The sequence below is a fragment of the Rhinolophus ferrumequinum genome, chromosome 15 (genome assembly GCF_004115265.2).
Source record: "Rhinolophus ferrumequinum isolate MPI-CBG mRhiFer1 chromosome 15, mRhiFer1_v1.p, whole genome shotgun sequence".
NCBI lineage: Eukaryota > Metazoa > Chordata > Mammalia > Chiroptera > Rhinolophidae > Rhinolophus > Rhinolophus ferrumequinum.
Window position 1 is genome coordinate 4,975,491 of NC_046298.1, and position 23,603 is coordinate 4,999,093.

A 23,603-nucleotide genomic window follows, 5' to 3' on the forward strand; every position below is an offset into this window, starting at 1 on the left:
TGTGCTGCATTCATCTGGACTGACATTCAGTCTTGACAGCTCGTGTCATGTAGTCCTTCCATCAAACCCGGAGACACTCACCTTCAGAGTCAAAAACTTCAACCGGAGCGCCAAAGTTCGCTACAGCCTCCAGTGCTGTGAGCCGGTCCTGCTGGCTGCAATCGAACCGCCTCGCGGGCTCTATTTCTGTAATCTGCTGGAAAAAGGAACTATTTGAGCTTTGTAAGCCCCAACAGTGCTCGCATCAGAAATCAGTAAAGGGCTTGTGTTTTATAGGCCAAGTTATTCTACCTAGTTACTTTGGAAATATAATTTTGATGCTTATTAAAAATGTCTTCCCGGAACACTTTGAAAATGCCATTCCCAAATCCTGGTCAAACAGTGTCTGCATAGCCACACTTCTCCGTAATGGTATGTCTCACACAATCGGCATCACGTGTTTCACACGGCAACAGCTCCAAAGCTAAGTGGTGAGAGCCTCGTGCGGGCCTGCGCTGTGAAGAGCTTTTGCTGACGGGGACCACATCTCACGTTTCAGAGGCTCACGGGCGACATCAGCCCCCGTCCAGTCACTTGTGTTCCCATAGATCTTGTACGTAAGATACGTCATGCGTCTCCTCCAAGCCCCAAAGCCAGGCTGTTAGTATTACGTGGGAGAAACAAACTCCAAAAAAGGCTGGAGTTTTATTTTGAGAATCACCAGACTCAGTTCCTATAACCCCAACAATGCTTTTTAGGAACAGAGGAACCCAGACACCAAGTTAATGGTTCCATGTATACTTTGGTGTCGCACTCTTAGTCAAACAACCTGAACAGTGACTTCTCATCTGCCACGTGGGCTAACGTGTGTGGCGGAGACCGCATCCGTGTGGGTGACGGCAGGCGGTTCAGCTGGCCCCGCTCAGCCCTTCTCAGGCTTCACTTCTTACCCAGCTTCCTTTCCCATTCTCAGCATTTCTTTCATTCCTGCCCCTCACTAAGCACACGACCTAAACACAAGCCTGGCTCCTCTTTCCTTGGAAACGACCGGGTTTGGTGACCACAACCTACACCTGCATCTAGCTTTACTGATCTCCTATCTTCCAGTGTTCTTGCTCCTCACTTCAAGGGCTTTAGTCTGTCAGATCTCACATGTCCATTTTCCACCCTCATTGAACTCACTGAAAAGACTACCTTCTGTCCCCACCATTTTGCTGCCATTGCTCTAGGGTCACAAATGGCACTCGCCGGTCTCCTCTTCCCAGGCTTTTCTGCAGCACCTGACACTGAGCTCCTTCCTGCGTGTCACTCACTCTCCCAGGGCTTCCTACCTCAACCACTGGTCGTCTCCGAGTCTACATGTTCCCCTGGACGGTCTCGTTCACGTTCACAACTGAGATTCCACCTTTACCCAGCTTCCAGGTCCTCAGCCCCACAGCCCAGGCCTGGGAGTCCCAGCACTCCACTGATATCCCAAATCACACTCACCACATCTGAGACCAAATGGCATTTCTTTCCCGACCAAGGTCGTGCTCCTTTTCCTGGATGAGCTATGAGCTACGAATGCCATCAGCGACCTCATGCACCAGGTCCTGTCAGTTTTAGTTCCGTTCTAGTTCCTTCTTCCTTTATTGTTATGCTATATATATATATTCTTTCCCCTTAGACAAGTCCCATAGCTTTCCACTGTCCCTTCCCTCCAGCCCCTCTCTCCTATCTTCTGGGCTAAAATGTCAATTTCTTAGCACTGCATATAAGACTCTTCGCCATCTGGTCCTCAGCCATGCAGCCCCCTTCCCTCCTCTCCCCAGTACAGTGGTCACCCAGTTTCTGATCACCTCTATGTAGGCCATTACACGGGCGTCCTGCCTACTTCAGAAGCACCCTGTGAGGTCTCCTCAGCCATCCAAAGCACTGGGTTCTCCCCGTGTTCCCATGACGGGTACATTCACGCTTCATGGCAGCTGGTTTTCGCTCCCTTGCCTGCCTGCCTGCCTGCCTGCTGCACAAGCCAGCACTCCTCCACTCCTCCCAGGCAACGCCAGTTCCTTCCTCTCAGGAGACACTCAAGTAGTTTTCTTTCAAAACAAAGCTGCATCAGTTAGGTCTTTAGCTTAGTCTCCATTTAAATATATTTTTTAAAAAGAATAAAATATAATCACCTCTATTTCTTTCGCTGTGTCAAGTGTCCTAGCCTGGCCTTCATCTTCAGGTGATGACTGTAAGGATAAAGAAAAACAACTTTTTATTAAAAGATAGAAATGATGGCAAGAGAAGAGGATAAGAATATGGATTATTTGAATATAATTTTTAAACCAAAACTGAATTACCTGTACCAACTAGCATTTTGAGAGTATCCTGTGAGTCAGGAGTAGCTACTACTAGTGACTTCAAGATGGTAATTCGATGCCTCCTCAAAAACCTGTCCCTTGTTTAGGAGGGATTCTAGGGACTGCCCCGCCTTAACAGAGGCAATATTCTCAGATAGCAGAGGATTACTGTAAAATATTCAAATGCCACAGAGAACATGAAAGCTTCCCACAATCCCAGCCCTTGGAGATAATGCATATGGGGGAGCCAAAAAAAATGTATACGCATTTTAAGAACGGAAAAAAACTATCAAAATTTTAATACTCAATATATACTGGTAATAAAAGATGAATGTTAAGTCATATGTATACATTTTTTTGGCACACCTGGTATATAAATAGATAAATGTGTCATGCACAAAAATCAGTAACAATTGTTACTTTTGAAAGGTTGTACTGTGATTTATTTGACCAATTCCCAATTTTTAAAAATTATAAACAATGTATCCTTATATATAACTTCCTTTCTTATTTCTAGGATAAATTCTGAGAACTGTTGGATCAAAGGGCTGAGAAACCATAAATTAGAAATATATTGCCATATCAACCAAATGAAAGCTATTCAATTTTAGTTCAAGACTATTAATTCAGATTAACTGATGCGAAGTTTTAGTACAACTCGTTTGAACTGGTGTGAAGGTGAATGGCTTAGGTCATGTATCAGCCCTGCTGGTAGGTCACCTGAGGACCAGCCGCCATAGGTGCAGGAGGGCATAGGCCAGAGCAACTAGTCAGAGCCGCCAGGAAGTTAGGACCCCAGGAGACACAGGGCTCCTCTAACTGTAGTGACAAGGACATTCTGGAATCAATTCCCCTCTACATCAGAAGGAACATTTTCTGGTTCTGATCTTTGAGCCAAATCTCTAACATTATTCCAGATTATCCACTATGTCCAACTGAACTGGAGATAGTTCACAAGTGTTAATAAAAAACAGCAACGAGGAAGCCTTTTCCGTTTTCACTTGAGGCCCCACCGCTGTTATTACGCACAATAAAGAAAAAGACATTCTCTACCATTTCAGTCAACTCAGTTCCAAGCCAGTGACCAAGACTTCCCTTTTCTGTTAGGATACGTAGCACCAGCTGACTTCTGAGTTGTAAGCCCCATTTTTGATTCCTACATTCCCAAGATTAGGACATAACGACAATCCTCTGGCACTCACAGACCCTGGTACCCAAGCTGTTTCCGTTCATTGTCCTCCACCCATAGTCTCCACCCGGGCTGGGCTCTTTTTGGGGGAATGGAGTCCAGCTGTCATAGTGGCTAATCCCATGGTTTCATAACACTGAATGACTAATGCTTGAGAGCCAATAATAAATTACCCCGTTTCTTTAGAAGCGTTCTTACCGTTTCCAAGTCTTGCAGGGTTCTAGAATGCCCTCCTTTTGTTAAAACATCCAGTAAACTATCTGCCATAACATAGGGATAATCTTGGCATGTGGCTAAAAACTCGTGGATGCTGAAAGAGAGAGTGTTGGGAAAGTCATTTCCACATAAATCATCTTCTGGCTTAATCTTCCTGTCATAACAGCTGTTGTCATTAGATGCCCTTCATCCACACACCACGACGGGAAACTTTCTGTCCAGGTACAACACTGTATTTACATATTTATTGGGGATAACTCTGTCATGACAGAATGAAACGGTAGCAAGAATACAGTGAAAGGAAATGCTTCTGGGGAAATGGTCCGAGAAAAGTAAGACCGCCGTGATGGAGGGTCCAGGGCTGAGTCCCTGGCGCCCTTTCCCTCCTCTTTACTTCCTCCCTAAGGGGAACGTATGACTTGCATATGCGCGAAGGCCTCAAAGCCACACTCTTTGGACATGCGCATGTTTGTCAATATTGTAGAAAACTGTGGCCTTCGGAATACTGACGGGGCGCTGACTCACCTGAAATCGCTCGGAAGATCAGAGTCCTCCCCATAGGTGGAATAGATTAAATCAGAATCATTCTTGCTGATATTTGCAAATGTGGAGTCATAATGTGGTGCGTAAGAACTGTAGGGTCCGTAATTCAAGTATAACACTGTTGATAGAAAGGAAATGCCACAATACTATTGTTTAACTTGTATGGCAATCATTTTTTTGTTTTTGTTCTAGTAAACATTACTCCCTCCTAACTTTACTACTTCACCGACTGGTATACAATTTTAAGGTAGCCATCCCTCCCACACCCATACTTGTGAAGTCACAACAAAGGGGAGAGTGAGGAAAAAAAGAATGAAACTCATTTTGAATACTAATACCCAATTTTTCAGTTTCTTCTGAAGTTAACAAAATAGCTAAAGTTGCAAAAATACCATCAAGAGAGTTAGTGAATAAAGCAGGACATGTAATCGTGCTCCTTGAAAGAGAAGACACATGAGGGCTGTGGGCGCCGTACCTGGAGTTACTTTGTTCCTTTTATCTTCTTTGAACCCCTGCAGAGTATTCACTCCAGACTGCAGCCTTCCCGTGGTCATTCCCAGTCTCACCGGGCAGTAGCCGGGTTCTGAAATGAGACCACACAGTGGAGGAGGCTCCCATGATGAGCCCAGTGAGCTCTGCAGAGCGCTGACACACACGGCATCATGCCACCCACAGGACTCGGGGACGACGCAGGCTAGCCCTTGGTGTACTCTTTAACGTAAGAAAATCGGAGCCTAGAAAGGCCGGCAGGTTGCCGTGACCCAAACCTGGTCGTTTTCATCACACTCCGTTGCTTCCTGGAATCTTTATAATTATGTTACATTTTGCTTAAAAAAAAAAAATTAAAATCTGGGCCTTTTAATGTTATGATGGAAGTAAACCAGTAGGAAAGGTTAGTTAGTAAAAGACTGAGTAAGGGAAAATACCTGATTAAAGGAACTCATAACATATTTAGGATACTTATTATCTACGAGAGGTGTACTTTCCGCACGATGAAGAACAACCTTTAAAGATGTGATCTCTGTGAACCAGGAACAAACCCCTAAGATGGACGACACTGGGAATCTGAAACAAGCAGAGGAACCGAGCTGGCTGATCCAGGAGAAACGTGGTCTCTCTGGCAACAGCCGCAGAAACGGTGTTTCCTCCCCTGATTTGAGAGTCCTGGTTTTTGTATCATGATCACCATGGAATACAGGATACTCCCACAGCGGATCAGTGTGATCAAATGAAGCACTTATGAGAAACTTCAAATGTCCAACTCAGATGGTCTCTCCCAGCAGTCTGGAGTCTGCTGTTCTGATGGGGTGCTGGCACCTCCACCAGAAGATGAAACTAAGAAGTGAACAACGGCCGCGTCTACCTTCAGCCAGTCGACCGGCCTCCTGGGGCAGCTCCTGCAAGTGTCAGTGCCACACTGCCAATGCCACAGGGGCGGGAAGCCCAGGAAACCCAACCCCGGGCAGAAACCAGACCCTGGTCTGGTACAGAGACGGGGCAGACCTTAAGGTGTACAAAAACATGGCTGAAGTTCTAGAACAGTGATTCCCAACTTTCTACCAATCATAGTGAAAAACAGCGTCGTAAGGTATACATTATTCCATCACTATGACGGTATTATGTGACATACTATTCATTCTGTTCACTGAAATAACATCACTTCAGTTTATTATGTCGCAATGTGAGGGTTTTGAGGTACCTCTAGAAATAACTGAGTATACGTACCGGTCTCTTAAAACCAGGGCTAGGAATTACTGCCCAGTTTTTTGGCTTTGTTAAGGATAGCTCTGAGGCTCCAGGGACTTCGTATTTTAAAGAAAACTTGATGTATATAGTGCCTACTTTAGGGTAAGAAAAGCGAGGCCAGCTGTTACCATGAAATACATGTGCTTTGTAGATAATGATACAGTTGAATTTATCAATATTCAGGCTTGTTGTTTTAAAATGTTGACCCAGGGTGTCGCTCTTTGCCAGACAGCAAGTTCATGCTCAGTCTAGTTCTGTGAACCTACCTCCTACAACAGGATCCACAGGATGGAGAAGTCCCAGCGTTGTTGTTCCATCTGGTTTTCTTCTTTCAAATTCACACTGCAATGACCCAAAGTATTCACACGGACTAAATGGTTTTATATGTATCACAGTTTAAACTAAAGTAAGGCCTTCTAGTGTGATACATATATACAGAGGGTGTCAAAAACATGTATACACATTTTAAGAAAGGAAAAAGCTGTATTAAAATTGTAATACTCAATATATACCGATAACAAAAGATGAATACAAGTCATGTGCATACATTTTTTGGCCCCCTCTGTGCACACATGCACACACACGCACACCTCACACTAGAAAGCCTTACTTGAATCAAATTAATATTAGAGGTAGCTATCATCACTACACTCAGATACCAACTTTCACACCTGTCTCCCTATCACACAGGTGCTTGATAGGTAAAAAAATGGTTAGGAAAATCTCAGAATTTTAAAGAGCTGTGTGGGTCCCAAGGCCACCTAGTTCTGCCCACTCTATTTAAAAAGGAGGACACTGAAGCCCAGGAAAGGGGCGGGGGGGGACCTGCCCAAAGTCATTATTAATCCGTTTGGTTTCAAAACCAATGTGCTAAACAATATGCTTAAAAAAGAGCAGAGTATAATTGTTTTCCTGTAAGCTTAAAATAAAGTATGTGGCTCACTTTCCAATTTTAGAACACATTAACATCACTGAAAAAAAAATCCAGTAATAGAGGATAAGATTGCTCATGTAATTTACAATCATTATTACTTTTTCTTCTGTGAGTACTGTACTGAAAAGCTCTATGGCAAATATGGGTTAAAAGTACACAAGCAATTTAAAAACTAAAAGTTCCGACAACCCGCATCAGTAAGTAGTGAAAAGAAAGAAAAAGCTCAGTCACCTGACTATTAACCAGCCGCCTGGTCAGCTTTCCTCCAGATTCCTTCACGATGCGGTCAAGCTGCTCCTGCTCTCTTTCTAAGTTATTGCTCTTAAATTTATCTTCAAGCATATCTTTGTCTTTCCTGAAAACACACATTAATACTAAGCGAAAAAAAATATCATGAAAACATTCAAACGGATTCCAAATATGAATACCACTGAAGTGAGCACATGCGCAGCTGTCACCAACTAAACTCTGTTCCTCGGGGCCTGGGAAGGGCCCCGGGAAGGGCCCCGGAAACGCACAAACAGCAAGGCAGAGCGGACACGCTGGTCACCGGGGGTACTTCCATCCCTTTCCATCGCTGTTCTTTACCTTCCACATTTTTGTCAGTACAGTCACAAAAAGGAATCCTATCACAAATGCATTTTGAAGGGAGAGGAACATAATATTTTCTTAAGTTTGTTTTTTAAAATTTAAATTTAAAATAAACATACATTTAAAATGTGTAAATCTTAGAACCAAAACTTGTCACAAGTTTACTTTCTCCGCATTACGACAGCAGAAATCCCAAACTGCTCACCAGAACCCTCTTCCCGAGCCGTCGGTGAGGCACTGGTTGTCAGTGGGCCGGGCTGGCTGAGGCCCAGTAGGGCCACTGCTAAGTCACTGCTCCTACCAGCTGACGTCTGCTGGAAAACACACACATCTCAGCGACAGCCCATCTGTTTAGGAAGGAGCTTTAACTAACGCTCAGGCTTAACTAACTGTCAGCTCCTTTACGGAATATGGTAACGAATACACATTTTTCCCTACCCAAATAGTTCTGTTTAAACAAACTCACTGACAATATGAGTCCCTAAAGATAATTTATTGGTTTTAAAAATACTTTCATAAAAACACACATTCAGAACTGTGTGTGGCCAATTCCACATGGTGCTTTGTATGAGAAGAGGGTATCACGTCACCGAAATGGACTTGCATGCCTCAAACCACCACGGGAGACTAGGATTGGGTCTTCCAAAGGCAGGCACTGCCCCCTTACTAGCCTGACAAAGACAGCTTTAATACTACAAAGAGTCTTTACTTTTTGGTGTCCTTCTGGGGACTCCTGAACGCCTGTGCTTCGGCATCGCCGGACTCTTCCCTTTCCGTGGGCCAGCAGCCGCCATCCTCCCCGCTCTGCGTCGTGTCCGTTCTATCTTTCTGCTTTCGACTTTTTTGCAAGTCTGCCATGAAGTCTATACTCTGCTTGAGGCTCTGAATTCTCTCCTAAACATATTCAAGAACACTTTTATTGTATGCTTGGCAGTCATTTTTAAAGTAATGCATTTTTTTCTTTTTGCCTCACAAGAGCTTGCACTTATCCTGTCATTAACTAGGGAAGAAAAACAGTTAAATATAATTATACCAAGAGTATTATATCTAGGAACCAGGACAATAAAATCTATTCCTTCAATTCAAATGACTTAATTTCCAGTGTTAAGAGAATGCTTTATAACTTTATTGCACCATCAAAAAGTGCACAGAAGAGAAAGTATGAATAAAGACTGCTTTGCAGTACTACATTTAAAAAGTAAAATCTGGTTTAACAGCATGTTACAATTTTGTATTTAACAGAATAGCCTCTCTTGAAATATTAAGAGTCATCAGGAATTTTTAGACCTAGAGCATGTGAACCCATGGGATCCCCTTATATTTTGGTATCCTAGAGGACCACTGACGGATTTGGCATTTCTCTGTGTGAAAACAACATGCCTCGAGAATAAACGATTGCCAGCATAGCTTCTTTCTCAGAGCACACAACGGTTCTTCTCACCAAAGAATCTTGCTTCTAGTTTGTGAAACATGTGCTTAATTTTCCACTGCATTGATATGCTGTGGGGTTTTCCATCGGTTAAGGGCTTGAGGTTTCTGGAGGCAGATCCAGTCCCAGTGACTACTCGGCCTTTGAACTCTGAGCCTGGTCACTGGATAGAATAGGAGTGAGTGCCGTCTCCTTAGGGCTTTTGTAGAATAGAAACAAGGGCCTAGAAAGGATCAGCGGTCATTCAGGTAAGAACTGCTGAGTGCCTCACCTGAGGTCACAGAACCAGGAGCTGAGACCAGGCCTTTTGGGCACTCTGCTGTACTAGGGGTGCAGGGGATGAGGGAGACCTCAAGAACACTGCACCCTGTTATTTTTACTGAACTTTAAAGGAACCTTAAAACAATTAAAGGAATATATTTTATCGTAGACACAGATATGAGCAGAGGAGAAAATAAAAACCTTGTTATTTTCTAGAGAGGAACACTGCTAACAGGTTTTTCATCGCAGTATTTTTCTAAGCATTATACGTATTAGCAAACTGGAATTATACAGAGTATTTGGCTACAAGCATTTTTTTCAGTTAATAAATGACAAGTATTTCCCCCTGTATCATTAAATATTCATAAAATGTTTTTAGTAACTGTATAGTATTTTATCCCATGTATGTACCATGATTTAACTAATAACCTACTGGACATTTAGAAAATCCCAAGTTTCCACTATTACAAATAACGAGTCTCATGAACACCATTGTAAATCTTTCAGGAATCTCTCTCTCTTTAGGATAAATTCCTAGAAATGGAAACACTAGGTCAAACAGAATGAGTATTTTTAAGGCCTTTGATATTTACTGCCAAACTGCTTTCCAGAAAAGTTGTATCAATTTATAATACATGTATTAGGTTTCAAAGTTTCTCTGAATCCTTGTCAAATGAAGAGTACCCGTTAAAAAAACGTTGCCAATCTGATTTTTAAAAATGTCTTATTTTAATACATACTTAAAAAATATTACTTAGATTATTTCTGTAACTGTTTATTGGCCTTTTGTGTTTCCCCTTGTGAATGTCACTTAGGTCATTTCTCACTCATGTCTCTAGTACCTGAAACCGAGGTTGGCAACCTTGGTTTGTAGTTACACAAGAAATATTGCTTAGATGAATGGGCTTAGATCACAAAGTTCTCAGTAATCTTTTTATTTCCACTGTAGAATTTTATAAAGTAGAACCCATGTTAAAAACATTTTGGTTTTTTTTTTTTTTAACATAACATGCACAAAATTTAAGTAATTCAATTAGAGAAATCTTCTCAATTCCGACACAAGTAATGGGGAAAAGTTGAGTTTAATGAATTTTACTTTGAAAGCAATGACTTTTTCCTTTTTGGTAATGAAAATGTCTCCAAATCAGCATACTGTTTATCAATCCTCAATTTTACAATATTAAATGACTTAAAGAGCTTGATTCTTTGCCATTAATAATAGCTAACACTTGAGTGCTTCCCCACACCCTGGGCATAATTCTTTGAGGTAAGTACTATTATTATCCCACTTTCCATGACCAAAACTGCCTAAGTCACACAGCATCTCAATGGCAGAGCCAGGACTTGAATCTTGATTAGTCTGATTCCAAAGCCACTGTGCTACGAACAGTACTGTTTGTACTATCTTGTGCCACAATGCAGCATTCTAGTATTTATTTAGGAGATCAAGTTATTCTACATATGTCCATTCTTTATAAAAATAACAAGTCTATTAATAACATTATTTGTGTGTAACTGAAAAAAATAATGAAAGGCTGCTCTATAATCTTAACACTGAACATTCAAAAACAGTTATCTTTTCATGAAAGGGTGTGCTGGCTGTCTCGGGAGCTCTGTTATTAAACTCAGAAGGTCTAAATTTAAACATTTAAAATTCACTGTTGTAAGGATCCCTCCCATCTAGGGTGGAGAGAACAGTCAGTCAACAGGAAGCTATAACACAGGATGGGTAGGGCTCCTCGACAGGAAGAGATCTGACAAAAAAGGAAGATAATAGAGAGAAAAGTGGAAAAGAAAGTTTATTTACTTTCTGTGCTTCCTACCCTCCTACCCATAGTCAAATTCAAGGGATACTGGAATCTTGTGCACGTTACAGTAACTGCAGTATTTAAAGAAGAGACAATAGTGGTATATTGAAGTTGATAAATCTACTTTGTATATGTTACCTCTGCAAATTAAACTTTCTCCTAGAAATTCAATGTACATATTTTGGAGTGACCAAAGGTTGCATTTGCTGGAAGCACTTTTCCTTCAAATACAAAAATAAAAAACATCCGCAGGTTTTTAAACCTGGAATGTGGCTTGGTTCTGTGTTCTGAATCTTTCTGGCTAGAGTGGCATAAACATTTTACATTCCCCTTTCCTCTGCAAACGTTGCCAAATATGGGTAACTGGCTTACATCACAGTTTCCCCAAGTCTTTAGGAAAGGGTGGGAAGTGATGCTGTCTAAATATTAGGAGTGAACGAATAATCGTCAATCCAAATGTTTTTCTTTCTCCAGTTAAGTGGATCCAAGAATCTTTCAGAGACAAGCACACGCTCAGGCATCTGCGAACCAAGGCAATTCTGTAAACGTAAAACTGATACAGATGATAGCCGTGAAAACTGGAAACCATGTGTGTGTATCTACACGACTCATTTCTACTATCCTGTAACTCCCCCGAGTCTGAGCTCAAACTTGTCATTCTTATTTCTTTTGCCTTCTTCCTATGTCTTATACCCACTCATTTCTTCCTTGCAAAATCCCTCTGTCTCACTCTTCTTTTTCAATCTCCTCCCTTCGCTAGGTCTTATCTAGAATCAGCACATTATGGCTAGCAATTATCTCGGAGATCATGGATTAAACCTTCTCCTCTATATGAGTAGATGAGCCCACTGCAGCTCAGAGTGGTGAATGTCTTGCCTGAAGTCCACAATTAGTGGAAAACAGCCAACACTAGAACTCAGTCTTCTGACTTGCTGCTGTGGTGAGGTGCCAGGACTGTCTCAGTTCATTTCTCCTCCTACTCAGAGCTGTAAAACCTCCAAAGATGTGACTTATCCTGGGAGCTCTCCGTTTCTCCCAGGAGACGCACAGTGATCACCTCAATTTACCCTTCAAGGTCTGTCATCGGCCTCGCTCTGAGATGACACACACAATTTTCTGCCACTACTGACAGTATCTCTTTGGACTGTTACGATGTTTAAGCTCGCGTGCAGCTCGATGACCACTGACTGTGCCTCTGCACACACTCCTCCCTCCTCACATGCCTTCCTACGCACCGGTGCTTGTCCTTCGAGGCAGAGCCTGCTCCCGTGGGGAGGTGGCTTCGAGACAGTTCCCAGGCAGTGCTCATTTGTATCTCGTTTCTTTTTACTGAAGTTCTGATGTTTCCCAGAACATTCGATCCCATCCCTACCAGGGGTAACAGAGAGCTTTCCTCCTAAAAGACTGCATAATTCACCAAATCAATCTTATCCTGAATTCAGGTTGATGTTGTTTTCACAGCAAATATAAGTCTATCTGGTGAGTATCAATTCAAGAGCCTCTAAATAAATAATTAAAAGTGAATGCCAGTATTTATTTGTATCAATTCCAAATGAGAATCTTCCTGCTTTAATTTTCTTCTTTACATTAAAATTTTTTTTCATTTAGTATTTTAATTTTAATATGATCTGCCCATACAATAAAATCAGTACTGAATTGGCTCTGTATCACTATGACCAAAAAATGAATATAAATTTCATAATTATTATTTATGACAAAGAATTTTCTTTACCTGACTAAGAATTTTCATCCCTGAGTGCAATAGCTTCTTTGCAGCTTTATAGTAAATGGTCTCTGGTTTGTTGTAAATCATAGCATTAGTGCACATAAGTTTGAAGTTATCCTGCAGAGAGAATATTAAGGGGGAGAAAAACACATTAAAACAAAACAGAGTACCCTCATTGTCCTGATTTGAAATAACATAGGTCCTGGAAAAATAAAACAAACAAACAAAGAAACTACACTCTAACCTTTCACTGTTTACTAAAAAACATGGAATAGCAATTTATTAAGTTCTAAGCCTCACAAAATAAAAATGCCTATTTAAATATCCTACTACATTCTTTTCCAAATTCTTAAACATTTTATAGTAATTACATATAAACTTTAGATACCAAGATGAAATTTTTTAATTGGTTTCTTACCACACATAAAAAAATTAAAAGAAAATACTTCTATATTTAATAGAATAATCCTGAGTAGTTCATCTAATTAAAAGTATTTTTCTTAGTTTTAAAACACACATAATATGTTTCCATTTATGAATTAAATGTTTTATTTCAGATCTTGACTGAAAACTGGGAGCAGTGCTGGATTATCGCAGTATTTCCTACCAAATCCAAATTAATTGAGCAAAAATGTTAAACCTTTAAACTAATTTTCTTCTTTGTGTTTGGGTGCTATCATAAGCTAAACAATTTGTAGAATGTTAAGAAATCATGCCAGTGTGAAATAAACCATACAAGTCAGAGTTAAAACATGTAAATGGAGTAGCCAAATTATCAAAACCGTATTTTTGGTTTAAATTTCAAAGTATACACATACTAGGGAACGCAACTGTAGGGACAGGGCCAGGAGAGCAGTTTCCAGGCTCTCCACCTCACGTGGAAAGGTGCTGGGTCAGGCAGTAGATGGCCATCAGCTGTAACCAGTTGGCCCTCAGCTGTAACCAGCTGGCCATTAGCCACTATGGTTTTCTATATAACTAGTTATGCTGGAAAGTGCAGTTAGCAAGCACGGGTTGTGGATGGTGCGGATCCTACTTCCTGTGTCTCGCCAGCCGCCAGCAAGAATATAGTGGTATGAACCCCAATCCATGGCTCCGTCGTTCCTTTTCGGCCTCACCATATCCTGTGTTCACCTGCCGGGAGCGGAAGCTGAGACCCTGCATTACATTTGGTGCAGCGAGCAAGGTTCTTCCGGTCAGGTAACGGAGTTGCCTACCTCTGGGCAGGAGGACATGTGTCCCCCACACTGCGTGTGATGCCCGGGGGCCGGTGTTCTCATGAGCTGGACCCCTGGGGAGGGGTGGAGGGACGTGGATGGTTCTCCGAGCAGCATAGAAAAAGCCGTGCAGCTGCTGGAGGGGTGGGAAGACCCCTTGGGGTATGGGCGGTGGTGGATGTCTGCTTCCTGTGTCTCCCCCGGCAGCTAGTGAGATTGTGGTGTAGGAAGACCCCTTGTTGGGGTACTGGCGGATGTTTGCTTTTGTGTCTCGACCAGCTGCCATTGAGACTATGTAAGCACTTTGGGTGTGAGCTACTTATGTTCCAGCATGATACCCTGAGACCCCTGGCGGTACCCAGAAATTCTGGCTGTGCCCAGAAAGACTGGCTGTGCCCAGGAAGTGGCGGTACTCAAGGAAACCTGGTACCCAGAAAAACCCGGTGGTACCCAGAAAACCTGGCTGTACCCAGGATAGTGCACCCACCTCCGCGTTCCTTGCATAGGGCCCCTCGCAGAAGATGCTTGTTGAGTAGATTGTGAGGCGAGAGCCTGGAAGGGCAGAGTGTGGGGACAGGGACAGAAGAGCAGTTTTCAGGCTCTCGACCTCATGTGGAAAGGTGCTGGCTGGATTATTAGGTGGCCCTCAGCTGTAACCAGTTGGCCATTAGCCACTATTATTTTGTATATAACTGCCGTAGCTACGTTGGCAAGCGCAGTTAGCAAGCGTGGATTGCAGATGGTGTGGATCCTACTTCCTGTGTCTCGCCCAGCCGCCAGTGAGAATATAGTGGTATGAACTCCCTATCCATGGTTCCGTTGTTACTTTTTGGCCTCACCATATTCTGTGTTCACCTACAGGGAGCGGGAGCTAAGTCCCTGCATTACAGCAATCCCACTGCATATTTTCATGGTTAAGTAATTTTTACATTGTATAAATGTGAGACTGATTATACCAAGGCCTTATTAAGTTAAAATGATAAAAACCAAACAAAAAGAATCCGTACCTCCCATACTCTTCTAAAAACATTCATACCCCACTATTTAATAATTAGTGATGACAGCTGAGAACACTTACATGGACTGACAACAGGCTGACTGAGCATTATTTAAAAGCAACTGAGAAGACGGATTCAGGGTCACCCTAAATCGGGTGTTAAATTTAAAGTGGATGAAGTACTTGAGGATCCCTAGGCCCTGGCCAAGTCTCTCATCAGTTAGGATTCTGCGAGGTCCTGGATGTTTAAGAATGTGATGAAAGCTATGGACTCACTCATTGCACACGCACGCGTGCACACACACAGCTGAACACAAAATTTTTCATATCATTTTAGCAGGTTCCTGGTCCCAAGGGCTCATGCATGGCTCCCGAAGGGCTCCAGGTTAAGTCCCTTGGTATAGATATTCTGAAAAGCTTCCATTTCGTTAAGAACTATTAAATATGTATTTGGGGGAAGGACAGGCAAGTGAGGGAGACACAATATGATTATTACTCATACTAAGTGACCATTGGGCCTATAACTGGCAAGAGAAGACTGGATTATTCCACTGATCATGGTCTGGTCTCTTAGGGCAATTTGTAGATCCCATGGATCTTGTCTGTCACGTGCTAGGCTTTATTGTACTTGTGTGTAATGGCACTTGGTCATGTGCAAAGCGGAATGATCTTTGTGCATACTTTTCTCATAATGAAAAAAAACCTGAACAGCCTAATGAGCTGGAGAAGCTAATAGTATTACTTTGCTTATTGAAAATGTGTAATAATGTAGAAAACACAAAAGACTTAAAAATACTTGTTCATTTGAATTACGATAAATTTGAACCATTTGCTCTAAAACACTTAGGGGTCACATTTCTACTCTCCCCTGTCGTCATAAGAGAAAGATCAGAGGAAAACTGTCACCAAAACAACAACAACAAAAGTTAAGACTTTTTCCATTAAGCAATAATGTCAGAAATATGCTGAAATAAACAACTCTAGCTTAATTTTCACCAGATGAAAAGTTTCCATTTCTCTGAATACATGAGAATGTTTTCAGAGTAAGCAGAATATTATCTATATATTCAAATTGATAGTAAAGATAGAATTAATTGCTATTGTTATTCATAAATCTTAGCTGATTGACGTGGATTAAAAAACAGACCAAGTAAAGATAATGTTTACTGTCTTACTTTCTATTTGTAACTGATTAGGGTCCAGCGCTTAGGTCAGGTGAACACTACGACATTCATGCCCAAAAAAATAAAGGTAAAATCAGTATTATCTAAACCAGTTAAGTTTGTGGTGGTTTGCTACACAGCAAATTTAAAAAAACACGTGGTTCCTTTTCTGTGGACGATTAAAATGAAAAGTATCACCTCTGAAATCAACATATAACAAGACTTTAAAAATGGAAAAAACTTTGACTATAACATTAGGCATCTACATCATTTTGGTGGCTTGTAGGTTCTTGTAAGTTTTTAATTTCCTTCTTCAAGCTGAAGGAAATAGGCTCAACAAATACAGCCACTGATTTTCATCAAACTAGAAAATGTAATTAAACTTCTGTTAATTATTTCTGGACAAGCCAATTTTCTATTTTAGAAGATACACACACCTTGTCTAGAAAAAGAAACTACATTAATTCATTGTCATTAAAATATCAGTTTTACCTGTATTGATCTGAAATTAAAAATCAAGTATCTTTTCATTTTAAAGGTTGAGAAAATATATATTAGAACACATGAGACTCAAAATTTTACTAAAACCCAAAAAATAATAAAAGATAGCAGATGACTTATTTCATCTGGTTTTGTTTATCTCCAAGCTCAAAAACGTTTTCTGAGACAAAAAAACACAAAGATTTTAAAGTTAATTATTTGCAAAACAAAAGCTCAATTGGAAAGATTCTGAATACCACACATGCAGATTTCTGCCAAGATTTTATATATATAGGATCCAAGAGTTTGACTCTCAAATGAATAAAAAAGATGTTACTTTGTATCATAGCTCTTATTTGTCCAATCACAACATAAATAACTATAGTTACCTTTAGTTCTTCTATGGACTGGTAGTCATTGTTCTTGATCTTTTCTTTCATGGTACTAAAATCCATTGGGTGTTTAATGATCATGGAGTAGCCAGGAGCAATAAAATCAGTCACAGGAAATGAAAAGAAAGCACTTGGGTCTTTTCTGTGAAGATATGAAAAAGGCAATTTTATTTCTACTACAAACAAATCTACTGGTCTAGGAGCAGCAGAGGAAACCCTTTAGATGTAGAAAGAATTTGTAGTACGCTAACATGCTTTTCACTGAAAATTGAAGGCATAATTTGAAGGACCAATAACGATTTACTAATAAGGAGGCTTACTCTAGACCCACAACATCAGCATCTCTTGGGGAGGGAGGGTGGATCCAGGCATTGGTATTCCTAGGGTTGAGTATTGGTACTGGAATTTGAGCATCTGACGTTGGTATTTCCTGTACCGACAAGGTTGAATACCACTCTTCTATATAATTAAGTCATCAGACTGATTTTTTTTTTCCTCTGGAAATTGGGCATACCAAAGTTTTCTTACTCTAAATAATCACAATGAACAATGGCTTAAAATATAATAACAGCAGCAACTTTTAAAATGTATTTACCATGTGTCAGGCCCAGGCCCAGTGGACGTTATTTTATAGCGAGTTCTCACAAAAGCCATCAAAGTGGTGGTATCCTCACTTAGGAGATGAGGATACTAAGGTTCAGAGGTCAAATCATTGGTTCTGGGTCTGATAAAAGACAGAGTTGGAATCTGAACTCAGGTTGATGTGAACCTGCCTGTATTCTTCCCGCAAGATGCCTAAGCAGTGAGACTACAGAATGAGAGTAAGAAAACTATGCAGTCTGGAACTTAGCCATCCACGCGTGTGCCATCCATAGCAGTTACTGTGACTAACACCACGAATCATCTCTGGAGGACCTCTTCAAATCATCCACACCCCCTAAAATTAACCACTCTAATATACAGTCCCACTTGGTAGTACTAAGCTTGATCAGTTACCTTCTTCATCAGAATTAGCACTGAGCCTCAACGATGAAGCAGCATCCAATCACTGTGGCTATTCAAAAAAAAAAAATGTGCCTCTGGGTTCTAATTCCCAAAATGATCTGAGCAACGTGGACATCCTTGGACTAAGACCCTGTCAAGCAGATTTCTTTTAGGGTGACATCTTTAACCTACATTTCGGTCTTATGTTACCAGAAATAAAAAGACAGCCAGAACACTCTACCATTTTAATTGAGTTGGAATGTCCAATACTTACCTGTCCACTCCTTTGGGAGAAGTAATGAATTATTTATTGACGTGTAAAGACTTGAGATGTAATTTTCTCAACTGCTCTTTAAAGCCACAAAGGGAGAGGCACTAACTTCTGATTTTAACTGCAAAGATGAATATGTGCTGAATGCAGATAGCACTAGAGGACTTATCTTAAATTATTTATGATGTGTCTGGGGTTGATGTGTAAGTGTAACACAGAGAGAAGAAAGTTCACTTATTAGAATGCATGCCCTACGTCCACGAATCCTCTGCAAAGAACGTAAATGTCTTTGAGCTGAAAATTCAAATTCTGAGTAAAAGGTATCAAAATAAATGTCTTAATAAAGATTGTGTTATTATTTTCCCTTTTAAGAACTTAACACTGGTCTAATCTAGATATTCAAATTTTTAGAACAAATTTCTGCATTTACGAAGGTCACGAATCCTATTTATAGATTTTTGTCTCTTCTCCCAGACTTAATAATTGTTGAATTTTCATAGCATGATAAGCACTGCACAAATATAAAAAGGTATTTTTATCTATTAGCAAAGTAGAAATATCTCTATTGTTTATTCCTGGTTTAAAGCTTTAACATCAGAAGTTACTTTAAAAAGAAATTTGCTATTAAAAGAGTATTATGTAACACTCTTCAAGTTGCCAGTTAAAACAAACCAAACAAGAACATCTAAAAGTCAGCCTCTTGAAGTACTTTACTGCCAGGCAAAATATTTATCATTCACTTTAAAATCAAGTACATTTGGATTTAGGCCACAAAAATGTGGCTTTAAATAATCAAAAATAGAGAAGTGGTTGGATCTTGTATTTCTCATTTCAATTTCCATGGAACAAAAATATTGGAAAAAACATTTACCTCTGCAATTGTCTCATCAGTTGATTCAAAGCTTCTTGAAGGGGTGTCTGTTCTACTTCTATAGAAAAGAAGAAAGGAAAAGAGTGTTTTAAAAAGGAAGATTCTAGAGTGTATTGTTTGGCTTATTTTCTTTCTATGACTTATCTCCTATCTATCCTTAAGTATCTCATACAGAATTCCACTTATCTTTCAAATGGGTTAAAGTATGAGAATATGAATTCAAAACTGAAGCTAATTTACAGTTCTTACAGAGTGAGAGAAATCAGTTTTTAAACTTTAACTTAAAAGTTAAAAACCCAAGTTTCCCTGGCTTTGACTCTTAAAATAATTTCAGCCTCCTCATTCAGGACAATTAATTCAATTATTCGAACCTTCTTGTTTGGCTAAAGAGCTTGCGAGAGGCTTCTCAGGAGGCAAGTCTAATCTTACAGGAGCCTGGCACTGGAGGTCTTTCTCTGCGTCATTCTCCACACGGTCCCGATCTCGCTTCTTTTTATCCTCCTATATGGAACAAAGGGAAAAAACTTAGAAATATTTCAGAATACCTTTGAAATAAATCATTTTAAATTCAGTGGAAAAAAGTAAGACACCAAAAGAGATTGTTAATAATGAAATCTCAATGTATTTTACTACCATCTACTGGAAAGGGAGAGAATAACATGTTATTGGGGGGGGGGTGTGCTTTAAAGGTATGACAGACATAACCAGTTAGAATACTACTATTCATAAAAGCAAACTAACATACTTAGGAATAAATCTAAATCTAAGAAAAGATGCCCAGTACCTTCTGGGAAAATTTATGAAATGTTACTGAAAGTCTACTGTGGAAGACCTGAATAAAGGAAATATACCATGCTCATGAATTGAAAACAGTCAATTCTCTCCAAACTAATCTATAAATAAAATGTAATGCCAATCCAAACTGTAAGATGGGCTTTTTCATGGAATTTGACAAGCCAATCGTATAATTTATCTTGAAGAGCAAATCATCAAGAACACTGAGAACAGTTTTGAGAAAGGTCACAAGATGTGTCTTATCAGATATAAAGTATTTGTGTAAAGTGACAGTAATTAAGGCACTGGGTCTGACATAGGGGGAGACAAACAGACCGAGAACAGATTACAGAGCCAGAAATGGACCCACACATGTGCAAGTCTTGCTATGTCACAGAGGTGGCATCATTATAAATCAGTGACCAAAGGTTAGTGATGGGACTAGTTATATAAATGGGAAAAGAAAATGAAATTAGTTCTCTACCTCAGACCACGCACAAAAGTAAATGCCAGCTACATTAAAGACTTAAATGTACAAAGCAAAGCTTTCAAACTTCAGATAAAAGAATCCTTATGACACAAGAGTAGGGATTTTCTTACCCATAAACAAAGCTAGAAGACTAGCTATCGACTGAGATACGGCACTTGAAACACAGATAACTCATAAAGTATTAGCAAAGATTAAATAAAGAACATCTACAAATTCATGTAAAAAGGCAAATAACCCAACAGAAAATGGGTAAAGGTTATCACAAGTAATTCCCAGAAGAAATCTGAAATGTTTCAGTTAAGAAACACAAAAATTGGCTTAAGTTCCCTAGAACTTTAGGAATTATAAATTTAAAAAATAGAACGTATTTCACAGAGATGTGATTGGCAAAAATTAAAATATCTGAAAATGCCCCGTTTTGATGAAAATGTAGAGAAATGGGGCGCTCATCTCTCATAGACGGGCGGCTAAATAGTTAAAACCATTAGCAGAACAATGAACAGTATTTAGTAAGCAGCGCATGTCATCATGCCGCTTTTGGGCGTTCTATGCCCGGGCACACACCCTGGAGAAGCTTTTCACACAGTGCAGTTAACCCCTGAACACCAGGGCTGAGCTGTGTAGGTCCACTTATGCAGATTTTTTTCAATACCTGTACTGTTTTTGATTCGCAATTGGGAGTCCACGGATGGAGAGGGCCGACTATGCACTGATCTAGGCCATTTTCTATAGGGGACTTGAGCATCCTTGGATTTGGGTATCCACAGGGGCCCGGGAACCAGTTTTGCGTGGAGACCAGGGACAACTTCAGTTTCTGGGGAGTGAAATGTTACATGTGGATTCCTGACTGTGAGGGGGGTCGGCGCCCCTAACTCCTGTGTTGTTCAAGGGTCAACTGTATACAAGAAGGCATGTACAAGAATATTTACTGCAGTACTCTGAAATACCATGTTTCCCTGAATATAAGACCGACCCTGAAAATAAGCCCCACTTAAGATCATCAGCCAGACGGATGAACTTAATATGTTACGACGATGGTCCAGAAGAAGATGACATGACTGTATTGGAATAAATGTAGACTATTGTACATGAAAAAATAAGATATCCCCTGAAAATATGCCCTAATGCATCTTTTGGAGCAAAACTTAATATAAGATCCAGTCTTATTTTGGGGGAAATACAGTATAAGACCCGGTCTTATTTTCAGGGAAACACGGTAGTAAAAAATCAGGAACAATCCAATGCCTACTAAAAGGAAAATGGATTAATAGATTATGGCTTATTTACATAGCAGGTAAAATAAATAAGCTAAAGTTATGTGGTATTTTCACATGTACGGCATTCAGAAACAATTTCTAGAGAAAAAATTGAGAATTATTTGCTATAAGATCTATGATGGAAAGTTTGAAAATGTAAGTGTATTTATTTATAGATGTGCGCAGAAGTGGTAAAATTATAAAAAACAAGGTTGCATGAGATGCACACCAAACTCGCGATAACAGTTCTTTAGAGGAAGGGAGAGGAAGAGGATTCTGGAAGGATACACAGGCTTCACCTGTGTCTATGCTCTAATCTCTTTAAATGTCCATTTTACTCGTAAACTCTTGAGAATCAAGATTCTCAATAGGATCTTATCAACTCGTAAAACTCGTCTGTTGGCCTATGTCCTGATCTCTTGTTCTAGTATCTAGAGCAGTGGTTCTCAAAGTGTGCTCCCCAGACCGCCAGCACCAGCAGCATCTGGAAAAGTCTGCTAGAAATGCAGACTCTGGCTCCCATTACGGCTGTCAAGGTTCAGCGGCCTCAGAACCACCAGAAGGTCCTGTTAAAACCCTAGTGTCTAGGCCCAGTCCTCAGAATTACAGATCCGCAGGTCTAGGGTAGAACCTGTGAACGAGCATCACCGAGCGCTTTCCAGGCCACTGGGTGCTGCTGGCGCAGGGATCACACTTTGAGGACACTGAGCTTCATCACTCTACTCTCAGGTCCAAGCACCTACTACAGAATATAGGACTGGTTGAAAAGCTCCAGAGAATAATGTTCTAAACTGTACCCATTGTGCATTTGATCTGTTACCATTAAGTTGATTGGTGTCTGTTTTTTTATGCCCTCAGGACATATTTGGGAGCAGTAATTTTTGACTTTGAAAAGTTTTGTATCTTTTGCCCAGAAAAACTGGCATTAATCTTTTGCAGGTTGGCAGGTTTAGAACATCTGTTATTGAAAAAGACCCTGGAGACATTGATCCCTTCCAGTTAAATGGAAGTTGTAGAGGGCAGCTTGAAAAGCAAGAAGCACTCTCCTAGGTCAAAAGAGCTAGGGCCATAGCGCCAGGAGCCTAGAGGAGGGGTCAGCAAACTTGTTTTGTAAATGGCCAGATAGTAGCATATATTTAGGCTTTGTGGTCCAGAAGGTCTGGCATAACTACTAACCTTTGCTGTTGTAGTGTGATAACAGCCATAGATAATGCGTAGTAAATGAGTGGGTGTGTTTGTGTTCCAATAAAACTTTATTTACAAAATCAGGTGGTGCTGGCCACAGTTTGCTGACCCATGGTCTAGAGGCTCAGGTTCTAGTTCCAGCTTCATCTTTAACATGTTCTGTGATTTTCTTGGGCAACTCATTTACTCTCACCAGGCCTCTTTTATCATCTGCAAGACAGAGATTTAACTGTTGATTTTATTTACGTAACAGAGTCAATGAGATGGTGAAATGAAGTCATAAAATAGAAAAGCCGAAAAAGTACCAAAGGAAGGTATAATGTGTCTGAATGACCCCTACCTATAACTTTCTCTTGTTAGCCTGGTCTACAGTAACCACTTTACTATTTAGTATGGCAAGAGAATATAGCCTTCTGGGCTGGAGTCCAAAAGAGAACAAGAATATAAAAACCTGTGCTTGGAAACTGCCCTAAACTGAACAGAGATGCTGGAACACATGATTGCAGGCCAGGAATTCAGAGCCCTGGCTTCTAGTTACCGGACTGTGACCTTGAACAAGTTACCCGACTGTTTTAGTCTCAGTTTCACCTATAAAACAAGAGGCTCTGGTCTCTCCAAAATTCTGATTCTACTTTTCTAATTTCTTTTATGATTCAGAATGTACTACAGAATCCTACTGTGAATGTCACGAAAGTAACACAGATATGTAAAACCAAAAGTTACCACAGCTCTTGTAGCTCTTGTTAACAGTTACTGTCTTTTGCTAATTCC

General features: G+C 40.4%; 1 protein-coding gene across 3 annotated transcripts in view; it reads right to left on the reverse strand.

The window, feature by feature from the left end:
• BRD7 (bromodomain containing 7) overlaps nt 1–23,603 on the reverse strand; it is a 36,100-nt gene that overhangs the window by 3,471 nt on the left and 9,026 nt on the right. For 2 of the 3 annotated variants that reach the window (XM_033127209.1, XM_033127208.1), the window contains exons 3-14: nt 19,499–19,628; nt 19,128–19,185; nt 16,999–17,143; nt 12,759–12,869; nt 8,238–8,422; nt 7,169–7,292; nt 6,270–6,345; nt 4,733–4,840; nt 4,240–4,375; nt 3,697–3,808; nt 2,142–2,198; nt 82–196 (exon numbers count right to left, since the gene is read on the reverse strand). In XM_033127209.1, coding sequence (XP_032983100.1) covers nt 82–196; nt 2,142–2,198; nt 3,697–3,808; nt 4,240–4,375; nt 4,733–4,840; nt 6,270–6,345; nt 7,169–7,292; nt 8,238–8,422; nt 12,759–12,869; nt 16,999–17,143; nt 19,128–19,185; nt 19,499–19,628 — 1,357 coding nt within the window. The remainder of the gene's footprint in view (nt 1–81; nt 197–2,141; nt 2,199–3,696; nt 3,809–4,239; nt 4,376–4,732; nt 4,841–6,269; nt 6,346–7,168; nt 7,293–8,237; nt 8,423–12,758; nt 12,870–16,998; nt 17,144–19,127; nt 19,186–19,498; nt 19,629–23,603) is intronic. The other variant, XM_033127210.1, reaches the window with a different exon arrangement.